The sequence below is a fragment of the Loxodonta africana genome, chromosome 4 (genome assembly GCF_030014295.1).
Source record: "Loxodonta africana isolate mLoxAfr1 chromosome 4, mLoxAfr1.hap2, whole genome shotgun sequence".
NCBI classification, from domain to species: Eukaryota; Metazoa; Chordata; class Mammalia; order Proboscidea; family Elephantidae; genus Loxodonta; species Loxodonta africana.
The window spans coordinates 129,273,963-129,298,979 of NC_087345.1; the positions used below are offsets into that span (position 1 = coordinate 129,273,963).

Genomic DNA, 25,017 nt, shown 5'->3' on the forward strand with positions numbered 1-25,017 from the left:
CTATACTTGGATGTGGCTAAATATAAACAGGTAGATTACTCTTGCTCTTACAGAGAAAACCACTATAAACAGCAAAATCAGACCAGAAAACTGTGCCTCATGGGAGGAGGACAGGCAGATGGTACACTTGAGACATGGAACTTGATTTTCATTATATGCCTCTACAGTATTGTTTTGGTTTTTAGTTGAACTGAAAGTGTATTACTTTAAAAACACATGAACAATAAAACCAGAAGATTGTAAATATTCAGAAACTGTCACACATAATTTCTCTAGTCAGATATCAAGTGTTTTAAACTCCATATCTTTCATCAGATAATTTGTGTGCATTTTTCCTAAGCGAATTATCATAGAAGAGTGTGAGGAGTTCAGTATTGTAGTCCTATTTTATTTATTCTTTAGGAAATAAAATCTAATAGATTCTTTCCTCTTCTTGTGTCATGGATTGAATTGTGTGCCCCCAAAATATCTGTCAACTTGGCTAGGTCCTGATTTCCTGTACTGTATGATTGTCTACCGTGTTGTCACCTGATGTGATTTCCCTATGTGTGGGAAATCCTGTCACTATGATGTTAGTGAGATGGATTAGTGGCAGTTATGTTGATGGGATCTCCAAGATTAGATAATGTCTTAAGCCAGTCTCTTCTGAAGATATAAAGGAAAGAACCTAGCAGAGAGACCTGGGGACTGCATACCACCAAGAAAGCAGCACCGGGAGCAGAGAGCATCTTTGGACCTAAGGTTCCTGTGCGGAGATGCTCCCAGACCAAGGGAAGACGGAGGACAAGGACCTTCTTCCAGAACCAACAGAGCAAGAAATCCTTCCCCTGGAGCTGGCGCCCTGCATTTGGACTTCTAGCCTACTGGGCTGTGAGAGAATAAACTTCTCTTTGTTAAAGCTATCCACTTGTGGTATTCCTGTTATAGCAGCACTAGATAACTAAGACAACTTGACTCTCTATATATTGAGATCAATTATTAGATATCGATTGTTTCCATTTAATTGAAATATTAATCTATAAAGCAAATAAGGAAGTCGTTCCAAATTGATGAAAACGCATATGCAACAGTCATGAAAAGGGATTGGCTTTTGGTGGCTGTTAGATCAGTAAAATACGAACCAAGCCCTGGCATCAGCCCTTATCATTATTTCCGCCCTTTTTTTTTTTTTTGACTCTTTCAAACAACCATCAAATGGTAATTTGATCTGCTCACCAAAAAAAAAGAAGAAGGTGAATTATGTAGTATTCAATGCAAGACTTTTAGGAAAAATTTTTTTCTGATAGATTTGATGGTAAGATCTTCAATGCACATGTAACTGACTCTCTTACTGATGGATAAAAATGGGGTAAGAAAGTTCTGAGCACCTTCGACTACTTGGATTCTCATTTCCCTTGCAAAATGTGGAAGCAATCATATTGAAAACATGTATTTCAAAGTAATGACCAAAAACTTCAGTTGTTCTTCAGAATTTAGAGTATTGTGGAAAAGAGAAAAAATTTGTTTTGCTCTGAATCTGGATAACACATGTGAGGAAACTGTCATCTAGCATACAGCACTGGGACTTTCAGCTTTAAGCAAAAATATTTATTTATTTATTTATTTCCAGAAAGTTATAACAAAAAGCATTAAAAGTATTTTTACTTTTAGAGTGGTGAACACGGGCCTTTCCAATTTAGTATGCCGTATGAAGCACCGATATAATGTTGATATACATTATTTGGTGTTGTAAGTTTTACTTAAATTTGTGAAGAGATAACTTGCAAGAAAAGATGCATGAAACTATGAAACTACAATACATTTAAAATTAAACACATAAAATAAAATAAAAACATTGATAACATTATTTTGATACTTAATAAATTCAAGTACAGGCACAGAAATTTAATCAATTTTAAAATACATGGATTCAAATATGTACAAATTGTATGAAAAGACAAAAAATTGAAAAATTTATAGACCTAAGTAGATAATTAGTAACAATAGAAGAGATAAAAGGTAAACCTGACCCTGCATTGCTCCCCAACCCCAAGAAACACTTAAATATGCCGATGCTTGCAGATAAAACCATATTTGTTCTTACATTCTTGATCTACAATAGTACCGCGTGGCTTATACACTGTGCAGTTCTGTGGATTCAGAGGTGGAAACGATGGAAATCTGTAATGAAGACAAAAATATTAGCATCTGAGAAAAGGGTATGGAAATGCTCAGGTGCAATGATGATTCAGATTAATGATAGAAATTTCAGAAGCATTTCAGTGAGATATTAACATACTGAATCATTCTTTTTTCTTTAATAACCATGGTTTTCAGATTTCAGATTGCATTGTTGCACAAACTTAGTTACTCCCTCTAAAATAAATAGTATTCTGACTAGAAATTTTTTGTTACTATTCTTGTCTTTGTTGTTAATCATTTTGATACATAATATACTTTTATTTTGCTTAAAAATGCATTACTTAATTTAATCTAGAGAAACAAATCAGAGCTTAATATTCATCATTGTATTATGTGGAAATTAGGTGTTTAGGAATGAAAAAAAAAGATTTAAAATTGACAAACATACAGATGATAAACCCAGAATATTTGAAACATTGGGAGTATGTTGAGAATTTTGGCTCCAGCAGAATAAAGAAAGGAAGGCATATCCTGCTGTATCTGGACTGCCGGGACTGCTGAGTCAGCGCTCGGGTGTATGTGAGGATGTGAGGATGTGTGCCTGTACGTATATGTCTATGTGTTTGCTCCAAGGAAAAATGGAAAAAAAAAATGTCAAAACTTATTTTATGGGCCCAAGAACACTAAAGTTCATGTGACCTGAGCATGAACTTGAATTTTCTGGATTGGCCTGCAATTGTATTCTGCTACACTATTCTCTTTTCTGTAACCTCACGCCCTGGGCATGCGATTACTGCAGTGCTCCTGGGTGTTACCTGCACTGATGCGAACTAAGCATAAACTCAGGAAGCATAGAAAAGGCAGCACCAGGCTGCCAGAAACTTACAGATCCCGGGAGAGGGCAGAGCCGTCCTCCCACAGCCACGCACCACGTCTTTCATTGTAAGTGAGTCCAATCCAGTAATAACGTCCACCGGAAATCCTAAAGCTCTGTTTGGAAACAGAGACAAACACTGTAATCTAACTTAAATGTACTCTGGGAACAGTGTGCTTTTACGAAAGTTAATGTCAGAGCATCAGAATCAGCCTATCAATCGCACAAACTGAATTCATCATTGACTTCTAATTTAGAAGGTACAGCTCTGTGGCTCGTATTACTCTTTTAACACCCTCATTCACTTATGGAGGAAAAATACCACAAAATCTCTCTAAAGGTCTAAAAACGTTGTTACAAAAATATAGAAAACATTACATATTCCATGAGTTAGAGTCCTCATGAAGATACCCTTTACAGGGGATCAGAAATCCCGGCCTGAAAATTTGTAAAATCAACACTATCTCGAGGGATAAATCTCCTGGGTATGACCTACTCAGCCTTTATTCAGCTCAGTCTCTGCATACATCTAGGGCAATTTATGCTTTTTCTGTGTTGTTGTTAGCTGCTGTCAAGTAGGTTCCAACAAAACACTGCCCGGTCCTGGGCCATTTTCACAATTGTTGTTAAGCTTGAGTCCGTTGTTGCAGCCACTGTGCCAATCCATCTCGCTGAGGGTCTTCCTCTTTTTAGCTCACCCTCTAGTTTACCAAGCATGATGTCTTTCTCCAGGGACCGGTCCCTCCTGATAACATGTCCAAAGTATGTGAAACCAAGTCTCTCCATCCTCACTTCCAAGGAGCACTCTGGCTGTACTTCTTCCAAGACAGATTTGTTCTTGCTTCTGACATGCCATGGTATATTCAATATTCTTAAACAACATGATAATCCAAAGGCATCAATTCCTCTTAGGTCCTCCTTATTCATTGTCCATTGTGCATGCATATGATGCACATGAAAATACTGGGGTATGGGTCAGGCGCACCTTAGTCCTCAAAGTGACACCTGGGCTTTTCAACACTTCAAACAAGTCTTTTGCAGCAGATTTGCCAAACACAATATGTTGTTTGATTTCTTGACTGCTGCTTCCAAGGGCGTTGATTGTGGATCCAAATAAAATGAAATCCTTAGCAAATTCACTATTTTCTCTGTTTATTATGATGTTGCTTATTGGTCCAGTTGTGAGGATTTTGGGTTTCTTTATGTTGAGATATAATCCATACTGAAGGCTGTGGTCTTTGATCTTCATCAGTAAGTTCTTCAAGTCCTCTTCACTTTCAACTAGAAAGTTTGTGTCATCTGCATATAACAGGTTGTTAAAGAGTCTTACTGCAATCCTAATGCCACATTCTTCTTCATATATTCCAGCTTCTCAGATTGTTTTCTCCACATACATTTTACTACGTATGGTGAAAGGATACAGCCTTAACGCACTCCTTTCCTGACTTTAAACCAACAATATCCCCTTGTTCTCTTCAAACGGCTGCTTCTTGGTCTATGTATAGATTCCTCATGAGCACAATTCAGTGTTCTAGAATTCCCGTTTTTCATAACGTTATTCACAATTTGTTACGATGCACGCACCTTTGCATAGTCAAAAAAACACAGGCAAACATTTTTCTGGTATTCTCTGTTTTCGGCCAAGACCAATCTGACATCAGCAATCATATCCCTCATTCCACATTCTCCTCTGAATTGGGCTTGAATCTCTGGAAGTTCTCTGCTGATGTACTGCTGAAGCCATTTTTGAGCGATCTCCAGCAAAACTTTACGTGCATGTGATGTTAATGATATTGCTTGACAATTTTTGCATTCTGTTGGATCACTTTTCTTAGGAATGGGACCTTAGGAATTTTCTTAGAATTTGGTAATTTTTATGACCATACCCTCTATATTGGCCCTTCATTGTATTCCAGAAACTTGACAGAGCTATGTAATCATAAAAGAATTTATAAATTCAAAGAACTAAATATTCCAAAGTCATTTAGTTGGATCTTTGAATAAAATGAGTTAAACAATGATCTATTACTTTGAAGCCATCCAGAAAATTCCTTTGACTTCATTTGGCATATTGATTTTATTCCTAGATGTAATTCTTTTAGTAATGTCATGTAGGTTTTATAATGATTGCTTCAAAGTACAGACAGTTAATAATCTTTGTTCAAATATGACCACCATTTACTCTCTGATTAAAGACTTGGTTCAAAATCTTCAGCTTACTTAGATATTATGTTTTCTGGAACAAAGAAATGTGGAAACACGAGTACATACAAATTCATCTTTGCTTTCCAGCTGAAGTAGACTGGAATTGTGAGAAGCACAGAAATCCCTACTTTCTGCCCAAGTTTTTTCTTCATTGGAAAAGAAGTAACAATTGCATCGGTACCCAATCCACTTCTCTTGGCAAGGACAGCAGCCAGAGCCTAAGAAAAAAAACAAAATATGATTGATGACTTTGGAGATTTCAAGTATTTGTACTGCTGCTTATTCATTCAAACACCATTTGCTATTTATTTTTTTCTCTACAAATAGTCTTGAGCACGTACTACTAAATACACTGCGGTTTGCTATGCTCAGGATTGTAAATGTGAGCAAGTCAGATGTGATCATTTTCCTCATGGAGATTATATTCTAGAGATAGAGTAAGACATACAATTACCCATCATTTATCGATCATATTTTATGATAATTCTGGTAAGTATACAAAAAGCATAGTATATTAAAAGAACACACAACAGGGTATGGGATAGAGAAAGGTTAAAAGAATCTGTTTTGAGGAAGTGACCCAAAGCTGAGCTGCGCAGTACAAATAGGAGTTAACCAGATCAAAGGGAGATGATTTAAAAGAGGAAAGTATTTCATCACATTTCCTGAGTCAACAAAAATACTGATGCGAATTTGACGTTTTGGATTTTTTTTTCCCAAAAATGAAGCGAAATAAAACAATTGGTATGAAGTTTGATAATAGAGTTTAGTAATGTCTTCAACATTCCTTATCCTCAGTAACAGAAGACCTGACACATTGTAGATACTTGCGTGTTAGCCAAATAAATGGCGCTGAAATTGCATAAGAGATAAATTAAATGCCATGTGGCCACAGAAGGAGAGAGAACTTGGAGTGCACTGGGGGGAAATCTATTCATTGAGAAACTGTGCTTTAAGCCGGCTCTTACTGTGTAAGTAGATTTTATAACTGCAGAAACCTGGGCGCTATATTCTGAGACGTAAATAATGACGCAAGAAAAGGTGCATAGAGGATGGATTTTCATCGGAAAGTAAGGGCTATGGGCAGACACAGGCAGGGAGTTAGGGTTAACTGTGATATTTACTGTAGTTTATTTATAACTTGTTAGTTAATAATGTGCATTCATAGAGGACAGAAATCTGTTATTTCATGCTACTATTATCTTTATTCCTTTTACATATAAATGCCGTGCTTTGAATGTAATTTAATCATTCTTACATTAGAGAACAGTGGAGCGAGACTGTCCTAAAATTAGGGAAGTAAACTAATATTACCATATGAGATACCATCACGCTCCTCTTTGTAAAAAAAAAAAAAAAAAAACAACAAACAACTGTCTAATTTAAAATTCTACCAAAACTGAGTATTTTCAAACATTGGAGCCTACCTCTCTGGGGTTCTAGGGTGGATCCTGGAGAAGATGTTGGCAGAGTACTTTCTGTGGCAAATGCTATAAGAAATTATTAGGAATTTATGTAATTAAGTACAGTTTTAAGTGTATCCATGAAATATTACGCACTAGCAAAATGCATCATATATTATATTATTAAATAGTTTTATCATAGCACTGATCTTTGCATGATGCCTAGAAAAACTTACAATTTTTCAATAAAATTCCCAAAGTAGCCATCAACAAAAGGCACAATACTGCCAAGGCTCCAGAAATCAGGTTCCATAAGTTGTTCTGAAAAGCTGTAGAAAAAGAGAGAAAAGGCAAAGACTTAAAGAGGAAATGCAGTGGCTATAGTTCTGAAAAGCAAAACCAATGAGAGAAAATCCAGAAGTGTCAGGATCCACACACAGATATGTAGAGAAATATTTGAGTCTTTAGGTCTTCTGTGTGCTAACACAATCAGTCTGCCAATGAACCATCGGAAAAGGAAGACATTCCATTTAAAACCTCAATACCGACATTTTTTTTTTTTTTTTGGTGCAGTAAATTATTCCACAGTGAGATTATCCACTCATTTTCATCTCCACCAACTCTGCAAAGTAAATTTAACAGTAGTTTTTTTTGTTTTTGTTTTTAATTGGCCAAAAAACTTAGATATCTAGTGCAGAAAGAGGTCAAGAGGCTCCGACTTCTGTTTATGTACTTACATTACAGGCATTTACTTTTATTCTCTCAGGAAAAAATCACAAGGCAAATAGCCTGGTTCCAACTAGGTAGATGAGAAAACTGAGGATCCGAGAATAACATCGTTTTCTCAAGGTATCAAAGCTGGCAAGTGTGCAGGTCAGACATAAGATTCGATCCTGTCTAAGCCCAGTGTCTTTCATGTACCATATTCTACCATTGTTACTGACAATAACACTATTGGTGGTATGTCTTTCTGCTAATCTCAGTACAGGCTCTGCTTTGAGGAATATTTTCCTGCTCATAGCTCTGTAGACATAGTATAAGACAAAGAGAGAGGAGCACTTTGCAACTGGGGATGAGAGATTCCAAAACCAATGTAGAGAGTAATTCTCTGGTGAGCTGAGTTCACTTCCCAGCACATTGAATTATGATATAGAACGACCCATTTTTTTGCTCTTACCCAAAATCACTTGCTTATAGGCTTTTCCTGAACAATTCAACTTTAGGAGATTCTGCATTGGCTTTAGCACGCTCCCAAAGAGTAATGTCAGTTACAACAGTGCAATGTTCAAATCCTTAGTCTGGGTGAGATTTGGGAGTCGCAAGACAAGTGCTAAAAAAAATTAAATGCTTTTGAGAATAGTATCATTTATATTTAGCATTATCTATTTATTCCTATGCTAGAATTATATTGATCATAATATAACCAGGGGAATTCATTTCTCATTCAGAATTTAAACTTGTCCATATAAGAAACCCCTCTGTTGGAAAAGCTTTCCAGACTATTTATAAATTACAGAATGATGAATCAAGAAATTGAAATAAATGTAGAAGGTGCTGACATAGCGAAAGACTAAAAAATTCTCTGTCGGTTATATCCCTTTCTCTTGAAGCTCTGCCCTAAAATTAGCCATGTCCATGGGGTGCCTGTTTTGGGTCCCTTTATCTGTTGATTTTCTGAGTGGAGGCACACGTACCTGCCATGAGAGATGATGTCCCAGGTGGATGCAGGGAAGGCCCGAGGAGTGCTTGTTGGGGAAAAGTGGTGTTCGATCACAGAGCTGGGCTGGAAGCAAAAGAATCCAAAAGTTGTGCATGAAGAAATTATAAGAGAGAAACAGAAAGAAAAAAAATGTGTATTTACAGAATGTTCCTGAAGCACCTACTGGTGAGCCACGTATGTGTAGTACTGAGCAAGAAGCAGTATAACTACCAGCTTCTTATATGTTCCGGATATCACAATACAGGAAATTCTCACTGTATTTTTGCAATAGAAACCCTTTGATTAGCAGAAAACAAGATGAGAGGGAGTTTGTATTTTGTTTTTACTTTTAGTGTTTCAACATCAAAGTCATCTTCAATATATATTTGGAAAATATCCAAACAATGGACAAACAAAAGGTAAATTTACTTACTGCAATAAAATTATACATACAATTTTCCTATTTTAATAATAATAAAAAATCAGTTTGCACAAAACACTGTTTAAATCTTTTTACATATATTAACTCATATGTTTAAAAAAAGGACTGGATAAGGAAGATACTATAAATATCCTATTTTACCAGTGAGAAAAATGAGGCCAAGTAAGACTAAGTAACTTGTCCAAGGTTACTTAAGTTGGAAACTTAAGTAATCTTGCTCCAGGGCGCACGAGCAATATATTTTAAATTAAACCCATCTCTCTGTGTCTGTATTTTCTGTAGATTTTTATTTCTTTTCTTTTGAGCAGATTTCTAACCATGTCTCATTTCTGTATTTCCTATTCCAGCCTCATTAAATCAACCAGGATTGGCACAAGAAAAAAACATAGAACCAGAGTATCTCCTTGTCTTAGGGTTCTCCAAAGAAATGGAACTGGTGAGACCTACGTATCTAGAATGGGAGAGATTTACTCAAGGGACTGGCTCACACAATCGTGGGACTCTAAAGCTCCAAATTCATAGGTCAGGCAACAGGCTGGAGTCTTCTGCTGGCTCATGGGATTGTGGAGGACTGGCAAGTCCAAAATCTGTAGGTCAGGCAACAGGTGGAAACTACTGCAGGCTGGTGTCCCAAGACCTGTAGGTCAGATGAGGGAAAAGTACAGAGCTGAGAGACAAAGAGGGAGAGAAATCTGACAAAGTATCTATTCATAGTCTGAAGGCAGACAATAATCTAAGGAAAGACCACTTTCAACTGGTTGATAACATTATACAAAGTCATTACATTATAGAGGAGCAACTAGTCTAGTTTTTGGCCAAGCCACTGGCAATCATAGCTCAGCCAAGCTGACACATAAAATTAAACACCAGACCCCTCATTTCTGTTATATGTATACAAAAATACACATAGAAATTTGTGCTCTAAAGCTCCCTCACCTGATGGTTACAGTTGTGTCTCAACTTGGCTGGGCCATGATTCTCGGTGGTTTGGCAGTTACAATATAGTTCAACACCTATGTAATGATGTAATCACCTTCATGGTGAGATCTACTATGAGCAGCCAATGAATTGAAAGGGAATTTCCTTGTAGGTGTGGTCTGCATTCAATATATGTGGACTTTCTGCCAAAGCTTGCTGACCTTTGCTCACTCTGGATCCTCCAGCTGAGTCCTGTTCTGTTCATCTAACCTCCAGTTCTTGGGACTTGAGCTAGCAGCTTACCTTCCAACCTTGGGATTTGTCAGCCTCCACAACCTGTGAGCCAGAAGCATGTTTTCTGACCTGTAGATCTCAGCTACATGAGTCAGGAGAATCCGCCAGCCTGACCCATGGGCTTAGGACTTTCTAGTCTCTACAGCCATGTGAACCATTTCCTTGATATAAATTTCTCTCTCTATATATATATATAAACCAAAAAGAACCAAACCTGTTGCCATTGAAGTAATTCTGACTCATAGCGACCCTATAGGGCAAAGTAGAACTGCCCCATAGAATTTCCAAGGAGCACTTGGTGGATTCAAACTGCTGACCTTTTGGTTAGCAGCCATAGCACTTATCCACTATGCCACTTGAGTTTCATATATATATATATATGTGTGTGCGTGTGTGTGTATATATATATATATATATATATATATAAAATATCTTCACTGGTTTTGCTTCTCTCGAGAACCCAGCCTAAAATACCTGGTTTAAGCCCACACTTCAATACTTCACTCACTTTTCCTTGAAATCTTCTATCAACACCTTACTCTCCAATGTTTCAGCCCCTTAAGATCCTTTGGACATGAATGTAGCTATTCCAATAAACCATATTTTTACTAGTATGTTAGTTATTGTATTGTTTATTGTGTTATCTCATTCAGATAATATTGTGTTATTTCAGTTAACACTCATGTCTTCAAAAGAGGACATTAGTGGGAATTTCAAATGTAAAATAGGTAGGTAAACTGTGTGTCTTGAGTGCAGGAACCTTTGATCTATAACTTAGTCTCTGACATACCATCTACCATTCATTCTCATGTAAAAGCAAACTCCAAAATAAGTTTTTTTTTTTTTAAGCATTATAATAGTCCTATGGAGTGCAAAATGTTAACACACTTGGTTGCTCAGTGAAAGGCTGGAAGTTCAAGTCTACCCACATAAACCTTGGAAGAAAGGCCTGGCAATCTATTTCCAAAAAATTAGCCATTGAAAATCCTATGGAGTACCATTTTACTCTGATACACATGGGGTCGCTATGAGTCAGAATCACCTTAGTGATAACTAACCAAAACCAAACACCAAGCCCATTATCGTTGAGTCAATTCTGACTCATAGTGACCAGATAGGACAGAGCAGAACTGTCCCATAGGGTTTCCAAGGAACAGCTGGTGGATTTGAACTGCTGACCTTATGGTTAGCAGCCGTGACTCTTAAGCACTTCGTCACCAAGTCTCCAACAATAACTGGTTTGGTTTTTTACTATTCGTATAGATGAACCTTTTTGTAAAGATGAGCTTTTCACCTTCAACAACAACAACAAAAACAAGATTTATGGCTTGATTTCTCAGCCTCCTTGAAATAAAAAGTTTTTCCATCTTTTAATTTGTGTACATTGTGTTTATAAAGTTGCTTTTACTCAACCACCATAATTGCCAAAATCTAGATCCTTATCGAAGAACGTGAATATGAAATTTCCTTTATCTAGCCTTTATGCAAATCCAAGTTGAGAGACATGATGTTTACAAATGATTCTTTGCCTAATTTGAAATCTACCCCCCTTTTTAAAAATATTTAATTGTTTTAGGTGAATATTTACACAGCAAATTCGTTTCCCATTCCACAATCTATACACAATCTTTTCCATGACATTGGTTGCTATCCCAGCAACATGTCAGCATTCTCCCCATTGCCACCCTGCCTTCCCCATTTCTAGTCCTCCAATTTCCCCGACCCTCCTTGACTTTTCATCTTTGCTTTTAGGCAAATGTTGCCTGTTTGGTCTTGTATAGTTGATTGTTCTAAGGAGCACATTCCTCATTGGTATTATTGTTTATTTTATAGGCCAATCTACTATGGCTGAAAGGTAATGTTGGGAGTGGCTTCAGTTCCAGGTTAAAAGGGTGTCTTAAGGTGATAGTCTCAGGGGTTCCTCCAGTCTTTATCAGTTCAGTATATTTGGTCTTTTTTTTTTTTTTATAAATCTGAGTTTTGTTCTACATTTTTCTCCCATTCTAATCAGGATCTTGCATTGTGTGCCTGGTGAGAGTATTCGCTGGTGGTAACCAGGCACTATTAGTTCTTCTGGTCTCAGGCTAGAGGAGGCTGTGGTTCATGTGGGCCAGTAGACCTATGGACTAATTGCTTCCTAGAGTCTTTGGTTTCCTTTACTTTCCTTTGCTCCAGATGGGAAGAGACCAATAGTTGTATCTTAGGTGATCATTCACAAGCTTTTAAGATCCCAGACACTACTCACCAAACAACTATGTAGAACATTGTCTTTATGAACTGGGTTATGCCAATTGACCTAGTTGTCCCCCAACTCTATGGCCCTTAGCCTTCAAGTCCAGTAACTTCGTCCCATGACGTGTTTGGATTTATGTCTAAAAAGTTCCTGTAACTGTGCCTTCTATGTGCTCTATTATATGTATGGATATATATGCAGCAGATGCAGATATGTATAGACAAATGCTCACAACTGTACCTATTTATGCACGTACATGTACCCCCATACACCCTCCACACCTATGTAGCATACATATCTACCTGTATAACCACTCACAAATTGTTGGTTGTCATTATTGTTGTTGCAGAATTGTGTATGTTATAGCATCTACCATAGTTGTCCTTTACTCTTAAGTATCCCTCAGTGTTTTCATTTACCTTGGTCACTTCGTGCTGACTTCTCCAATATTTTCTGTTGCCTTTACCAGAAGTAACATGTGTCTACTATTTAGTGATTCTCCCTTCCTCCCCTCCCATCGCTGATAGCCATCAGAGAACACTGCTTTCTGTGTGTAAACCTATTCTTGAATTTTTATAAAGTGGTACCATGCAACATTTGCTCTTTTGTGATTGAGTTATTTCACTCAGCATAACGTCCTCTGGATTCACCTGTGTTATCTTTCTGACGCTAGTTATTATTCTTTATCATTGCATGGTATTTCATGGTATGTATATACCCAAAATCTACCCGTTCTTGGTTTTTGTGCTGGACAACAGCAAAACAGCAGAAAGCTGCCTAATTTTGCTCATTTTTTGGCAATATAAAAAAGTATTAATTAGTGGGAGCTTAAGATTTTGCCTATAGCTTTTGTATTTGGATGTAACAAATTTGTGAGAATTGTGACAAAATAGACACACAAAGGGACTATTGTCTTAGCCATCTAGTGCTGGATTACAGAAATACCACAAGTGAATGGCTTTAGCAAAGAGAAAATTATTTCCTCACAGTGAAGTAGGCTAAAAGTCCAAATTCAAGGCATCAGCTCCAGGGGAAAGCATTCTTTCTCTGTGGGCTCTGGAGGAAGCTCCTTGTCCTCAATCTTCCTCTGGTTGAGGAGCTTCTCAGGTGTAGGGACCCCATGTCCAAAGGACGTGCTCTGCTTCTCGTGCTGCTTTCTGGGTAGAATGAGGTCCCCCCACTCTGTTTGTTTCCCTTTCATCTTCTGAGAGATAAAAGGTGGTGCAGTCCACACCCCAGGGAAATTCCCTTTACCTTGAATCAGTGAGGTGACCTGCATAAGGGTTGTGTTACAATCCCACCTAATCCTCTCAACATAAAATTTCAATCACAAAATGGAGGACAATCACAAAATACTGAGAATCATGGCCTAACCAAGTTGATACACACTTTTTAGGGGGGGACATAATTCAGTCCATGACTTTACTATACTTTTAACATTATCAGGATCAGTTATTTTGAGGGCATTATTCTAATTTTTCATAACCATGTTTTGTGATATTTAAATCATTCATTCTTTCCTTAGGCCATTGACTCAGAAGTAAAAAAGTCAGCAAAGACATTTCCAGTAGAAGAACTCTAGGCTCAAGTTACATATATACACATACACACACAAACACACACCACATATTTATATGTATACATTTGTAAAAAACCATTTGCCATGTAGTCAATTCTGACTTATGGTGCCCCCACGTGTATCATTTTAGAATTGCACACCCAGGACCTCTCCTTTCTCTCTCTCTCTCTCAGGCCCTGGTGGTGCAGTGATTAAGTGTTTGCCTGCTAACTGAAAGGTTGGTGGTTCTAACCTGCCAGCTGTGCTCCAAAGGAGAAAGATGTGGCAGTCTGCTTCTGTAAAGATTTACAGTCTTGGAGACCCTATGAGACAGTTCTACCCATTCCTATAATGTCACTATGAGTCAGAATGACCTTCATGGCAATGGGTTTGGTTTTACATACCCACACACACATATACTCATACACATTTAGGTATACACATTGTGTATCACTGAAGTCCTGGTGGCATAGTGGTTAAAGCCATTGACTGCTAACTGAAAGGTCAGCAGTTAGAAACCACCAGCAGCCCAGCAGAAGAAAGACGTGGCAGTCCACTTTCATACAGCGAATTGGAAACCCTATAGGTTTACTGTGAGTTGGAACCTACTTGGCAGCAGTGGGTTGTATATATATTTGTTCTCATTTTTTATTTCTTCCTTTAATTCTTTCAAAACTGCAAGCCAAGTTTGAATCCTTATCTAAATTTATTTTTGAAACGTTATGTGTCCTTCCCAAAGATGCAAGATCATCTCTCTTAAGTTTCATCCCCTCCTCTAGTGTCCACCGAAGGTCACCATATTCTGTCTTTCCTGTGATCTCTTACTTATCTGGTGCCCTTGTTCAAGGCAAATGGTGACTCCAATAGCTAGAGTGTCATTCAAGCCTGCACAAAGACCTGGGGGAAGGAAATTGAGGTCCACCTAATACATCTACAGTGACGTCTGGTGTCTTTTCATTGTCTGCCTATTTATAACAACATTTTTCAGAAAATATTAATAATACCTATCTCAATAGTCTCAATTGATAAATTTATTTTGATCTCAGTGTTTGGCAAAGTTTCCCATTTGCAGATTAAAAGGATATTGCCTGCATTGGGCTGAAAATTCTTCTCTCCTTTTAGGCTAGGGAAGGGACTCCTAGGAAAGAAAGAAGCGCTGTGACCTGGTTAAGAGTCTTTGTATACTTGTCAATAACAAACCTTAGCAAACACTCATTTTTCATAGACAGAGTCCTCACCTACAGATTGTTTTACGTGCAATCCAATCCTTTGCCTATGATTGATTATGGGAGAAAAAAACTGGAATCTATGGATTTATGGGTCATGTTACCCTGGAAAATGTCATGTAAACTCTATAACCATCTAAGTATAAAATGGAAATGTGTTCCCTTCAGTGGTACATAGGAAAACACTGACATATAGCACTTTCACCTCTAAATTTACACGCACACACGCACACACACACACATACATATATGCATATGTGTATATAAAACCCTTTGCCGTTGAATCGGTTCTGACTCATAGCAAAACTGTAGGACAGAGTAGAACTGCCCATAGGGTTTCCAAGATGCATCTGGTGGATTTGAACTACCAACCTTCTGTTAAGAAGCCATAGCTCTTAACCACTATGCCACCAGTGTTTCCATATATATGTGAGTGTGTATATACATACATATGTACACACACATTTATATGTATGTTTGTGTGTGTATGTGTATACATGTATGTATGTGTTCAGAGAAAACTAACACAGAGCATTAGACTTATTTTTACTTTCAGAAAAGTGAGGTGAGAATGAGAGTTCCCAATTTAATATGTTACTCTGTCCTATAGGGTCGCTATGAATTGGAATCGACTCGAGGGCACTGGGTGGTGAGTACAGAGAACTAAAATGAGATTGATATGTATTATTCAATATTAAGTCAAATTTATTTACATTTTTACAGAGAGAATTTGCAAGAATATATAAATAAAAGTACATAAAATTTAGTATTAAAAATCTTTATAATGATGTAAAAAATTCATCAAATTCACACAGTAATGTAAATAAAAATGTTTTCAAAAGTCTTTACATTGATGCATTATAATTTCCGGTGTAGACACAGACATTTTAACAATTTTAAAGCACGTGGCTTCAAATACATGTAAAATGTATGAAAAGACGTAAATGTCAACATTTCACAGACCCCAGAAGTAGATAATTTCTACCAATGTAAGAGATGAAGATACTAATCTCATTAATCCTGGACCTGCATTATAACTCCCAGCCCCCCTGGCCCCACCACATCCCAAGAAACACTTAAATAAGCTGTTGCTCACAGATATAAGGCCTTTTTCCCCCACAGGGTTCATCCAAAATCTCTTTGTTTGGACTATGCACTATGCACTTCTTTGGGTCTAAAGTTTGAAAGAATGAAAATCTGCAATGAAGAAGAAAATGTTGACATGTAAGAAAAAGAAATGAGAATATTTAGGATAATGTTGTTTTTGATTAAACAATAGAATTTTTAAGTGTTTGAATGACATGTTAATACACTAAGGCATTCATTTATTAAGTTTTTCATTTAACAACCACAATTTTTATGATTTCAGAGTACAAAGTTACATAAAAATAAGTCGTCTCCTCAATAATCATAGGATTGAGGCCAGGGATTTTTTTGATTCTTTGTAATTTCTGTTGTCTTTAATGGCTTTGATGTATGATATATTTTACTTATATTTTGTTCAAAGATGTATTGGCTAATGTAGCCTAGGATGACAAATCAAAGTGTGCAATTTGTCTCTGCATGATGTTGCAAGTCCCATGTTTAGAAGTAACAATGATATGCAAAGATTACACGAATATAGAAGATAAGCCCAGGATCCACTACTCTTCTGTCAGATTGTCATACTGTGATGGCTTACGTGTTGCTGTGATGCTGGAAGCTATGCCACACATCTTTCAAATACCAGCAGGGTCACCCATGGTGAAGAGGTTTCAAGAGAGCTTCCAGGCTAAGACAGGTTATGAAGACAGACCTGGCAATTTCCTCTAAAAAAATTGGCCAGTGAAAATCTTATGAATAACAGCAGAACACTGGCCTGACATAGTGCTGGAAGATGAGCCCCTCAGGTTGGAAGGCACTTTAAAACGAGATGACTTGACATAGTAGTTGCACTGATGGACTCAGGCTTAACAATGATTGTGAGGATGGCACAGGACCAGGCAGTGTTTCCTTCTGTTGTGTATAGGGTTGCTCTGAGTCAGAACTGACTCGATAGCACCTAACAACAACAACGACAATGTAAGAATATTTGAAATATGGGAGAAAGCTCACAAATTTGGACTCCATCAGAATAAAGAATATACCACTTTGATGGGCTTCCTCTATGTATGCAAGATTGCATGCATGCACATACTATGTGTTTGTACCAAAGAAAACAAACAAACCAAAAAGCCACATATTAAAAGTTCTCCGTTGACATAACTACACCAACCTTCATATCACTTGAGCAAGGACTTGGAATTTCTGAGTTGGGCTAAAGTCGTATTTAGTTGCACCATTCTCTTCTCTGTCATCTTGTGGCCTGGAGAGTTTACCTTTGTTATAGTGCACCTAGGTGGTACCTGTGCTAATGAGATCCAAGTATTAACTCACAGAAGACAGAAAAGGTATCTGATTACCAGAAACTTACAGATCTTGGGAGGGAGCAGAGCCATCCTCCCACAACCAGGTGCCATGCGTTTCATTATAAGAGATCCCAAGCCAGTAAAACTGTCGACGGTAGTTCAAAAAATCCTGCTTGGAAACAGAGACAGAGATATTAAGCTAACTTGAAGCTACTCTGGGATTAATTTTTTATCAATCACACAAACCAAATTCATTTTTAACTTCTAATTTAGAAGGTACAGTCATAGGGTTCATATTTCTTTTATCAGACCCATTTGTTTACAAAGAAAAAAACAATACCACAAAATCTCACTCAGTGTGGAGTGCAATATGCTATAAAGGGAGTCAGAGTTTTCATGGAACACTTTCTTCATAGAGGATCACCACTGAAGTTTGATTGCAAATGAAAAGTACCTTAAGGGGTAAATACGGATATAATCTACTGAACCTGTACTCTGCCCAGGTTCTGCATACAGCTAGAGAAATTTTCACTTTTTGTTAAGAAGGGGGGAATTTTTATGATGCTGTTTTCCTGCTAGTTGCTATTGAGTTAATTTTGACTAATGGCAACCCCTTGTGTTACAGTGTAGAACTACCCCATAGAATTTTTTTGGCTGTAATCTTAATGGAAGAAGATTGCCAAGGCTTTCTTCCACACTGGTTGGTTTTGAAACACCAACATTTAGATTACTAGTTGAGTTCAAACCTTTTGTACCATTCAATAGCCAATATTTTGGTTCCACAGTACATCCCAGATATATGACTAAAGCTAGAAAATTCCAAAAGAAATTAAACTCAATTAAAAGAACTAAAGAGTACAGTCGTTAGGTTGGTTCCTTGATGAATAAAAGTAGTGATCTCACATTTCTTCTTTGACTTTTCCCTGAAAAGTTTTTTGCACTTTATCTAACATCCTGATTTTAATCCCCATGATGTAAATCTTTGATGATTTTTATGAGGTTTTTAACGATTGTTTCAAGGTAAAGGGAATTAATAGATCATTTATCAAATTGTGAAAGAAAATCATAAATTTTACTTTATGAGAATAGAGTTCTCTTACCCACAACACTAAAGGTCATCTTATTAAATGTTAGAAATCTATGTGCTATATAATCATAGGAAACCCTGCTGGCATAGTGGTTAATCGCTAGGGCTGGTAACCAAAGTGTCGGCAGTTCGAATCCACCAGGCACCCCTTGGAAACTCTATGGGGCAGCTCTACTCTGTCCTATAGGGTCGCTATGAGTTGCAATCAACTCGACGGCACTGGGTTTGGTTTGGGTTTTTTGGTATAATCATATATATATATATATATATATATATATATATATATATATAGTTTTCATGCCTATAGTATGTCTTAAACTATAACTAACCTTTAGAAGCAGCTTGCCTTGTTTCACATAATTGCATCTAGGTGATCAGGCTCGCTGAAACACACAAAGATGAATGAACATGTCCTGCTTCCAAGAGTCCTCAGGACTTATAACTCTGGCTCACGGATTCTGTGACTGTCTTAGCAAGGCTTCTATTTCAGCTTTGATGACGTTGCAGCACATACTGCTCTCTTACAGGATTGATGTACTCTGGCACACTCATCAGCCTATCACAGGTTTTTTGCTCAAAGTTACTAATAAAATTGTAGACCAGTACTTTGAAATTTGTATTAATCGGAGCACTCATTTCCACAGTAAGTTGTGTATTGCCCCAATTTGCAAATTTACCATTAAACCTACATAGTAATCTGTTAATGGTGTTCTGAGTTGTTTATTTTTGACAAAATATAACCATCCATGGACTTTCTGACTAAAGACTTGAGTCAAAGCGTTCAGCTCATTTTGATGCTATATTTTTCTAAATTAAAAAAAATAATAAAGTACATGCCAATTCATCTCTGCTTTTCAGCTGAAGCAGACTGGAATTCTGAGAAGCACAGAAATTTCTACTTTCTGCCCAAGTTTTTTCTTCATTCAAAATGAGATAACAGCTACACCGATACCCAATCCACTTTTCCGGACAAGAACAGCAGTCAGAGCCTAAGAGAAAAAATAAAACATGACTGATGGCTCTGAACATTTAAAAACTTCAGTGCTATTTACTCATTCGAAAATCATTTGTGACACTTGAGACTGTGTTGGCATCTCCAGTCTGGAGGGGAGATAGGAGGGTAGAGAGGGTTAGAAACTGGCAAAATCGTCACAAAGGGAGAGACTGGAAGAAGGGAGCAGGCTGACTCATTAGTGGGAGTATGGAGTAAGGTGTATATAAGCTTATATGTGACAGACTGACTTGATTTGTAAACTTTCACTTAAAACACAATAAAAATTGTTAAAAAAAAATCATTTGTGTTTTATTCACATTTTCCACAAATATTCTCTGAGAATCTACGATATATTTTTACACCACAGCATGCTCTGTTCAGAGAATGTTAATGTGACCAAGTCAGAAATGATCTCTTTCTCCCTAGAGTTATATTCTAGAGCTGAAGTCAGAATTATATAATTTCCAATCCTTTATTAATTACATTTAATGATACTTTTGGTAAGTATACAAAATAAATTCATTATATTAAGACAGCACGTAGAAGGGCATGCAATAGGAGAAAACTACAAAAGTCTTTTCTTTTCTTTAAATTTTTTAAGAAGAGATCCCAAAGCTGAGCTCTGCAGTATAAACAGGGTAACTAGATCAAAGATAGTCTTCAATGGAGAAAGCATTTTAACATATTTCCTGATTCAGAAAAGAATAAAGTGCTTTGAAGGTTTTCTGGTGGTGCAGCGGTTCGGTTAAAGTGCTAGGCTGCTAACTAAAACGTGAAATGTTGGTCATTTGAACTTACCAGCTGGTCTGCCAAACAAAGATGTAGCAGTCTATTCCCTTAAAGATTACAGCCTTGGAAACCCTGTGGGGCAGTTCTATCCTGTCCTATAAAGTTGCTATGAGTGGAGTATGGAGCCTACCTTCCTGCAGTTCTATGATGAGTCCTGGAGAGAATGCTATAAGAAACAATGAGAAATTTACTTAATTTGGTAGAGACTTAAGTGAAGCCATGAGACAACAAAATATTACACATTGGTAAAATAAAATCTTTATTACTAAATGGTTTTATCATGGTTTTGATCTATATCAATACTTGCCTAGAGAAACTTGCCAATTATTCAATAAAATAGCCAAGATAGCCATCAGCAAAAGACTTATTCCTCCTAAGATTCCAGAAATCAACCTCCATGGAGTGGTCTGAAAAACTAGAAAAAGAGAGATAGGCAAAGACTTAAAGAACAAAGAAAGGGAGTAAAGCTTTTAAAAACAGAAGCCAATTAGAGATTCTCAAATTTTTTTTGATTTTATAACACAGTTGTTTTTTGACAATGAAATATTAAAAGATAAAGGCATTCAACTCAGGACTCCACCCGATGCCAAGGCTTTTATGTGGTGTACTTTATTCTTCAGTGAGACTATCCATACATTTTTCTGTGCTATCCTCTCCATCTCTAGAAGACAGTAAAGCAAATTTACCACTATTTTTTTTAATTGGTAAAGAAGCTTCTACAGTAAGAAGAGATCAATAGGCTCAGCTTCTGTTTTATGACCTTACGTAACAGACATTTAGTTTTATTCTGTCAACAAAATAAAAAAGTGGAAAGTATGATTGCCAGTAGGTAGATGAGAAAACTGAGGGTTCAAGAGGAACATTATTTTCTCACAGTGTCAAAGTGTGTATGTATCCATTCCTAGAGTAAGATATCAACGTAAAGTGTGTCTAAGCCCAGAGTCTTTCCTTCAACACTTTCTGTCATTGTCACGGACAATAACAGTATCTGGTGTGTGTCCTTCTGCTAATCTTAATGCCGGCTCTGCCTTGAGAAATGTCTCCCTGCTCATAGCTCTGTGGAGGTATTATAGGGAAGAGATGAGAGAGGAGCACCCTGGACCTGGTTGGAGACATTCCACAACCAATGCTTGGCTAAATACCCTACAGGAATGGGTATGTATTCCACTACGTTGAATTATGACACATAAACAACCTTTATTACAAGCACTTTACATTTTCTCATACCCAAACTTATTTGCTTATGGACTTTCCCTCAGAAAAAATCATCCCATGTTAAGACAGAATCAATCTTAGGTGATTCTGCATTAACGTCAGCACACCCCCAAAGACTGTGGTTTTAATTAACAACAGTATAATGAGTCAAATTCTAAATCGGGGCGATCTTTGGATATCACAACACTAATGGTCAATTTTTTAATAAACACTTTGAAACAAGGTGTCATTAATATTTGGCATTCCCTATTTTTGTGATAGAATTATGTTGATCACCATTTAAGCACATAAATTTTGTTCTTTTTCAGAATTTAGGGGTACCTCTATCAGAAACCACTCTTAAAACCTGTTAAAAGAGCATCACAAAATGTTTTCTAGATTAGAGAGCTTATAATCAGAAAATTAAAATCAATGTGGGAAGTACAGCCACATGGCTAGCCTAAAAACGTCCACTGCATTTATGCCTATTTCTCTTAAAGCTCTGCCCTGATACTAGTCATGTCCCTGAGATATCTTTCCTGGACATGTAATATCTGTATAATCTTATTGGGGGAACGCATACCTGCCATGAGAAATGATGCTCCAAGGCTGATTCAGGGACGGCCCAGATGAGTGCTGTCTGGAGAAGAGCGCCGCTGGATCAGAGAGTTGAGCTGGAGGCTATGGAATTCAAAGACACATATGAGGAAATTTAAAAGAAAAAGTGCATATTTAAATAATGTTCTTGATCATCTGTTGGTGAGCCACATATGTGTAATATGAGCAAGGAGCTGTAAAATGACCAGCTTCTAAAATGTTCCAGATATCACAAAACAGGAAATTATCACTGCACTTTTGTAAAACGAACCCTATGATTAGCACCAGAGAAGTGAGAATCTTTTTTTATATGTTTGAACATCATAGTTATCTACAAAATATATTTGGAAAATACTGAAAAAATAGACAAAGGTAAATCTATTTAGAATAATATAATTTCTATGCAGACTTCTATTTTAATCATAATAAATATCCACTTTGTATAAAATACAATTTAAACCTTTTTCACATACTAATTCATGATTATCAAAATGACTTAATAAGGAATATGGTATAAAGATCCTTGATAGATGAGAAAACTGAGGTCCAGTGGGGCCAAGTAATTTGTCCAAGGTCACTTAAATTTGAAACTCAGGCAGTCCTGCTCCAGAGCAGATGGGCAATATATTTCAAATCAAGCCCAGAGCTACATGTCTGTATTTTCCGCAGATTTTTATTTCTTTTTTTGCACAGAGTGGTTGGTTTTACCGCCTCTCATTTCTGTGTTTCCTGTCTCTGCCTCATTTAGATCAGCCAGGAGAGGCAAAGGTCAAAAAGCTAGAACCAGAATATCTTCGCACCAAACCCATTGCTGCCAAGTCGATTCTGACTCATAGTAACCATACACAACAGAGTAGAGCTGCCCCATAGGGTTTCCAAGGAGGGACTGGTGGATTCAAACTGTGACCTTTTGGTTAGCAGATATACCTCTCAACCACTTATTTCCTGAGCCAGTGAAGAACCTGGTATATTGGAAGACTTTTAATAGATATACAGGAAGTGGATGTTCCCCCTGAAAGACTGATAGATAAATAAAGCCACTAAAAGAATGGTAACTGACTTTAGCAGTGATGGTATCTTACTCGTTTTTCTCTCCTTAGTGCCCATAAGACAGAGCATACTGTAAAGACTCAAATGTTTGCCAAATGAATGGTGCTAAAGTTGAAGAGAATTATAACAGAGGTGCTACATGAAGACAGGAAAGAAGAGGCAGTTTTAGTATGCATATAGTAAAGAAAAGTTTCATATGGCAAATGGATTTTGAGCAAACCTCCCAAGATAAGTAAAACTTATAAATGCCAAAGAATGGCTGTATTCTCCTAAGTCATAATGGTCTTATTGCACTGTGCATGGGTTCCCATGAGCCAGGCGCCACCTTAATGGAAGGTGACAACAAGAACAAGAAGCCAATCAAAGGGAGAAAGATCTTTTCTTAATGCAGTGCTGGAGTCACTGTGCTAAGACTTAAAGATTTTTGTATCAATATTCACAGTTATTTTTTGTGATATTTATATCACGTTTGGATATCAAAGTTTTATTTACATTATGAAGAGAATTTGGAATATTTTCTTTGTTATCCAGGCTCTAAAACAATGTATGTAGTATCCAGTCCCCAGAAGTTTTGTAAAATTCTGGGTCATGTGCATGTTTTTTGTGTGTACCAAGCAAAAACCAAGTCAATTCCATCTCATGGAGACCCCATGTGTGTCAGTAGATATAATATGTTTAATAAGAACATGTTATTTACATAAGAACTGAGCTCCAGAGGGTTTGCAATGGCTCTGATCTTTTGGAAGTAGATTGCCAGGCATTTCTTCCAGGACCCCTCTGGGTGGATTCAAACCATCAACTTTTTGGTTAGTAGCCAAGTGCTTCTCCATTTGTGCCGCCCAGAGACTCCTTCCGTGTGTGTAGTAGTAATAGTGCGTTAGTAACTTTCTCTGTTTCTTCTACAAAAAAAAAGAAATTATTTTATTTAACATATTATATCTACTGAAGTACAAGTACAATAAATGAAAATTTAAAAGAAATTATCCATTTTCTCTAGGTTTTCAAAGGATTCGAGTAAAGTAACAGAAAGTAATCTCATAACTTTTTACAAAATTTCCTCTACAGCGATAATTATTCCCATACAAGTCTGAACCGACACAACAGCATGAAGTTTTTTTCTTCTCATTTCTTATTTTGTATATTTGTGCTTTATTTTTGTTGATGAAATCAGTTTGCCTATTTTGTTCATCTCTACTTTTAGCATCTATTAACTCTGGAGTTCCATCAACTCCTGCTTCAGTTCAATCTTTTTTTTTTTTTTTTTTTTTGACATTTTTGTTCTTTGTTTTTATGATTGTGTGAAGATATCCAATTCAATTTACAGTATTTCATTGCCATTTTTCCACTCTGTGGCTGCTTTTTTTTTTTTTTTTAAGTGGGTGACTTTTCATAGGCAAAAATCTTTTATTCACTTTCTCTGATTTTTTTTCTTTTTTTAACAGAAACTTGTATGAACGTGGTCTGTTTTTTCTCTTCCTTTTATTTATTCTGTGAACAATGTTCCTAGTTAGAGAGTTCCCTCTTCTGTTAGTTCTTCCCTATACTGTGCATTTCTTTTGTGGATAGCGTTGATTTTGATGATGGGAATGACACAAAGCTGGTCTTTTTTTCTCTTTCATGTCCGTAGGATCCTTAATTTCCCCATCTTACTTCTTTTCTTACACAGTCATAACTTATTGGGCACCATGGCATCATTATTCTCCTACAGAGCAATACTTCTCTGAGGCTGCCACTCCTAATATATATCACATCCTCTCAAACCTTTTCCCAGTGGCATGAAATTCCAGCTCTGAACCTGTGTTAAGTATTTTGATATTTGTTTTATTTTTTTTTTCTCTTCCTGGATTAATTTTGTCTGTTTCACCTAACTCTCCATTCTCTTTTTTTAATAACATTTTCTAAAGACTACCGTCCTTCCCCTCACCACAGGAATGCAGTGGTAGGCT

General features: G+C 36.9%; 1 protein-coding gene across 14 annotated transcripts; it reads right to left on the reverse strand.

Annotated features, from left to right (window-relative positions):
- Positions 1–593: 593 nt before the first annotated feature.
- Positions 594–23,926, reverse strand: LOC100661313 (natural killer cells antigen CD94-like). 14 transcript variants are annotated; one of them, XM_064284610.1, is made up of 14 exons: positions 23,769–23,926; positions 22,008–22,105; positions 20,538–20,645; positions 20,361–20,396; positions 19,285–19,436; positions 17,426–17,529; positions 16,070–16,170; positions 9,233–9,381; positions 8,298–8,386; positions 6,840–6,932; positions 6,628–6,690; positions 5,382–5,418; positions 3,008–3,111; positions 594–2,160 (listed from the first exon to the last, which is right to left on the reverse strand). In XM_064284610.1, exons 2-14 carry the CDS (start codon positions 22,012–22,014, stop codon positions 2,040–2,042), a joined length of 1,164 nt encoding a protein of 387 aa, XP_064140680.1. In that variant the 5' UTR covers positions 22,015–22,105; positions 23,769–23,926; the 3' UTR covers positions 594–2,039. The 14 variants fall into 14 exon arrangements, 9 of the variants coding, with proteins under 9 accessions (XP_064140680.1, XP_064140679.1, XP_064140682.1 ...); XM_064284609.1 differs by lacking the exon at positions 23,769–23,926 and having other exon boundaries at positions 22,008–22,757; XM_064284612.1 differs by lacking the exon at positions 23,769–23,926 and having other exon boundaries at positions 22,012–22,756.
- Between the last annotated feature and the right edge of the window lie 1,091 nt (positions 23,927–25,017).

Excerpts from the sequence above, each read along its gene's own strand:
- LOC100661313 (XM_064284610.1), bottom strand. Across the intron at positions 16,171-17,425 it reads TCTGCTCCCTCCCAAGATCT|ATTTTCATTCTTTCAAACTT; the intron begins GTAAGTTTCTGG and ends TCTTCATTGCAG. Across the intron at positions 6,691-6,839 it reads GGGAATTTTATTGAAAAATT|CATTTGCCACAGAAAGTACT; the intron begins GTAAGTTTTTCT and ends AATTTCTTATAG.